Consider the following 4,296-nt stretch of genomic DNA (forward strand, 5'->3'; position numbering starts at 1 on the left):
GTTTTTTGTGTGTGTTTGTGTTACAGTGTTTGTGTGTGTTGTGGTGTGTTGTGTGGTGTTATAAGCTGTTTGAGTTGTGTGGTTGCGTGGCTCGCTTGTACGTCTGGCAGCGGTGTTTGTTTCGGGAGTGACGGCGAGTCACGAACTGAACGCGTCCTACTCCTGTTTACATTAGCTACAGGCTCAGAAGGGGGTCTCACTGTGCCTCTCAGTACACTACAAACTTCAGCCAGAAACAGCATACAGAGAGGTCACGGTGGTCATTCACCGTCCCTGCTCACCTCTTAATCCTTCTCACTGTCTACATATCATTAATGTAAGTTGAATTATTGCATAACTGTCAAATAAGTAATTTGCATTGTATTTTATAAGTGTAAGTCACTTATAAAAAGTATTACTTTTAAGGTTATTTCTATCATAAACAATTTAAATGCTGAATACTGACAAGATATGAATAGTTATTGCCAGGGTTGGCAAAAACCAATGGTTTAAAAAAAAAAAAAACCATGGTTTTTTTGGTTTAAACCATGCTTTTTTTTTTGGCTTAAACCATGGATTGTTGGTTTTTTTGGTTTATTTATTTTTCGTATTATTTTAATTATATTTCCGCAATTCTGCCTCTGTGTATATATGAGTTTAACGGCGAATTATTCATAGGTTTCAAGAAGGATTAGCAAACATAAATATTTTCCATAATCTCAAAAAAAAAAAAACTATATCTCCTTGGCTGATTTAGAAAGTAAGCTGTTATTAAACAACTACTTCTCTATCTCTTAAGACAATTTTTAATTATAAGTTAAAGTGTAGGACTAGTAAAACATGCAATATCTCAAACCTCTTATAAATTTGCAATTGCAAGATACAAAAAATCGTAGAGAGAGAGAGAGAGAGAGAGAGAGAGAGAGAGAGAGAGAGAGAGAGAGAGAGAGCTTGCTTTCCTGGATATATCCTGTATAATACCTGATTTCTGTACAAGTCTACAGACTGGTTCAGCCAAACATCAGTGTTACCAACTTGCCATTTTATGTTTTCCCAGGAGGGTGGATTTTATTAACTTTTTCTATCACTCCACATCCAAAATTGTTTAGAAAACATTTGAAAATAAGTGTAGTACAGGTTTGGAACTTTGGATTGCAGATTAGCAAGGTGAAATGATTATGATCGTTGTATATAGTGACAAGTGTTAATCAATTTATTCAGTTACCTAATTTGAATATAATGTACGGTCATCATGTACCATAACCATGTTTTTAGCTATGATTTAGAGCATTCTAGTAAACATAACCAATGTCAGTATTATTTAAAAATCCAAAGTAAAAAAAACAAATAAACCAAAAAAAACAATGGTTTTTTTGGTTGGTTTAAACCTTGGTTTAAACCATTTGGTTTAAACCATTTGGTTTAAACTGCCAACCCTGGTTATTGCATTATCATTTAGCCTATTGCAATACACACACATTAGCTTCAGCTAATTCTGCGGATGGTTAGTGAGGTCACTGAGGTGGTCAATGACATCATCACAAAACTATATTGGGAGATAATCTTGTGGGGAACTTATGATAATAAAAGGCTGGCTTGTGTAGGATATATTGTGAATCTGAATTAAGATTTACTGTCATTTACTAGTTCGTCACAAATCTAAGTTTTGTTTTGTTTTCTTTCTTTTTTTCAGAATGCCACGAGTGAAGAGCGATGTATGGAAGCATTTCACTGAAGTGAATAAAAAAGGAAAAACTGTTTATCTCTGTAAGCATTGTTCAGCACAGTATACTAAAAATGCTACAAAGCAAGCAGCACATTTAGAGAAATGTTTCATAAAGAAACAAAGAAGCCAAGTTAGCCAACCTGATTCCCATGTCGAGTGTGCATCAGCAGCCCAGCAACCAACAGTAGGCTTACCAGTAGCAAAATCTGATCAATGCAGCGATTCCAGCACTTCATCATTTGGTAAATATCAAGGAAATGTGAAAGGATTCTTTGACATAATGAGCAGTAATGAAAAACAAAAACTGGATGAAAGTCTAGCAAGAGCAATTTATGCATCTGGTTCACCACTTATGCTAACAGAAAACGTCTACTGGAGAAAGTTTTTCAGAGAAATGCGCCCATCATACAAGCTTCCTGTAAGACATGCTTTAAGTTCTCATCTTCTAGATTCAGAATATAAGCGTGTTCAAGATAGAGTAACAGCAGTGATTCGTGATGCGGACTGTCTTTCTGTAGTATCAGATGGCTGGTCAAATGTGCGGGGAGAATCAATAATTAATTACATAATATCAACTCCTCAACCAGTTTTCCTCAGAAGCACTGACACCAAAGATAAACAACACACAAAAGAGTACATTGCTAGTGAAATGATTTCTGTTATTGAACAAGTCGGCAGTCAAAAGGTATTTGCAGTAGTTACAGACAATGCAGCCAACATGAAAGCTGCTTGGAAGCTTGTCAGTGAAAATTTTCCTCACATAACAGGAATTGGTTGTGCTGCACACACCCTTAACCTTCTCCTTTCTGATGTAATGAAACTGAAGACTATGGACAACTTGGATAAACAAGCCAAAAGGATCATCAAGTATGTCAAGCTCAAGCACAAACAAACAGTACTGGCCACTTTCTCCTCTAAGCAAAAACTCAAAAGCAAAAACTCATCTCTTAAACTTCCTAGTAAAACAAGGTGGGGAGGCATAGTCCTGATGTTGAACAGTCTAATTGAAGGGAAAGAGGCCTTGCAGGAGTTGGTCATCATGGAAAGTCTCAGTGTAGATAAGGACATACGCAAGTTGATTTTAGACAACGAAGTTTTCTGGGTGCGTGTAAGTAGCTCACTGGCCATTCTAGAGCCTATTGCCTCTGCTATCCAGGAAATAGAAAAAGATGATGCAGTGCTCTCAGATGTACCACGTCTCTTTGCTGGATTGAAGCACAAAATAACTGTAGCTCTTCCTTCATCACCTTTACTCCAGTCAGAAGAGGCATCTGTGACAACATATATTGAGAACCGAATGCAGTTTTGCATAAAGCCAATACATGCAGCAGCAAACATCCTTGATCCTGTGCGCCAAGGACAAGACATTGATGAAGAACAAGTTGGCAGTGCATATTCTGTCATATCAGCTATGGCCATTCATATGAATCTTGATGTTGGTGAAGTGATGGGAAGTCTGGCAAAATTTCGTGCCAAAGATGGTATTTGGAAATCAGATGGTGTCTGGAAGTCAGCTGATCATGTTTCAAAAGCAACTTGGTGGAAAGGGCTCTGCAGCTCAGAACCAGTGTCATCAATAGCAAGTATTCTCTCACAGATACCGCCAACATCCGCTTCGTCAGAAAGAAACTGGTCTATGTATGGAAATACACACACAAAGCTGCGAAACAGGCTTACCAATGATCGAGTTGAAAAGTTGGTGGCCATTCGTTCTAATCTCAAACTGTTTGAAGATGACATAGGCGAGGATAATTTAACCATCTGCACCAGTGAAATGGATTCAGACAGTGAAGTGATGGAAGATTCAGTGTTATCTGATTCAGAGGAAGCATAAGTTACCAAATAACAAAGTGAGAAATAAATATAGTGAAAAATTGAGACAATCTGCTCTTTTGTTTTAACTTGTATGGCATAGCCAGTGATTATTAATGATAAGTTTTGCTTTCTTATTCTGCTTACATATTACTTTAAGGTACCAGTTTTGAGTAAAATTTTAGTTTACAAACAAGGTTTTCAGCTTACATACTGAATAACGCCACACATTTTGAAATAAGATTATTTAAAGCTTAGGAAGTTATATTTAGATTGAAAATTTGAAATAGACATTTTTCTTTACACATGACTTTTAATTCTCCTCAGAAATAAGGGGCCACCTCTTTTCTTTTATAATTTTTAAGGCGTTCAAAACCTTCTGAAAGTTCCCGAAAATTCCCAAATATTCCCAAAATTTCCAATAAATTCCCAAAATTCCCCTGGAAAGTTTCCGAGTTCAAAATTCCCGGGAATTTTACAACCCTAATCGAGGGTCATCTGGCGCCGCTACAATATGTTAAAAAAAGACATCGTAAAAAAAAAAAAAAAAAAAAAAAAAACTAAAAGCAATTAAAAACTATAAAAAAAACATTGTAAAAAATAAACGAACTAAAATCTATTAAAAACTGTGAAATTAAAAGTGTCTAAAAATACAATTAAAGTAAATAAAACATTAAAATACACATTACAAAATAGAATTCACAGATTGGGGAGAAGGCCAGCTTCCCCCAGGTACCTAAAAACATGATGGCCAGGCGCCAGGCACGCTGGTCCGAGGA

General features: G+C 36.3%; 1 protein-coding gene across 1 annotated transcript; it reads left to right on the forward strand.

The window, feature by feature from the left end:
* Window positions 1–3,820, forward strand: LOC123505818. Its single transcript, XM_045257541.1, has 2 exons — window positions 1–316; window positions 1,673–3,820. Exon 2 carries the CDS (start codon window positions 1,674–1,676, stop codon window positions 3,537–3,539), a length of 1,866 nt encoding a protein of 621 aa, XP_045113476.1. The 5' UTR covers window positions 1–316; window position 1,673; the 3' UTR covers window positions 3,540–3,820.
* Window positions 3,821–4,296: the final 476 nt, after the last annotated feature.

Source organism: Portunus trituberculatus, chromosome 18, assembly GCF_017591435.1.
Source record: "Portunus trituberculatus isolate SZX2019 chromosome 18, ASM1759143v1, whole genome shotgun sequence".
Classification (NCBI taxonomy): Eukaryota; Metazoa; Arthropoda; class Malacostraca; order Decapoda; family Portunidae; genus Portunus; species Portunus trituberculatus.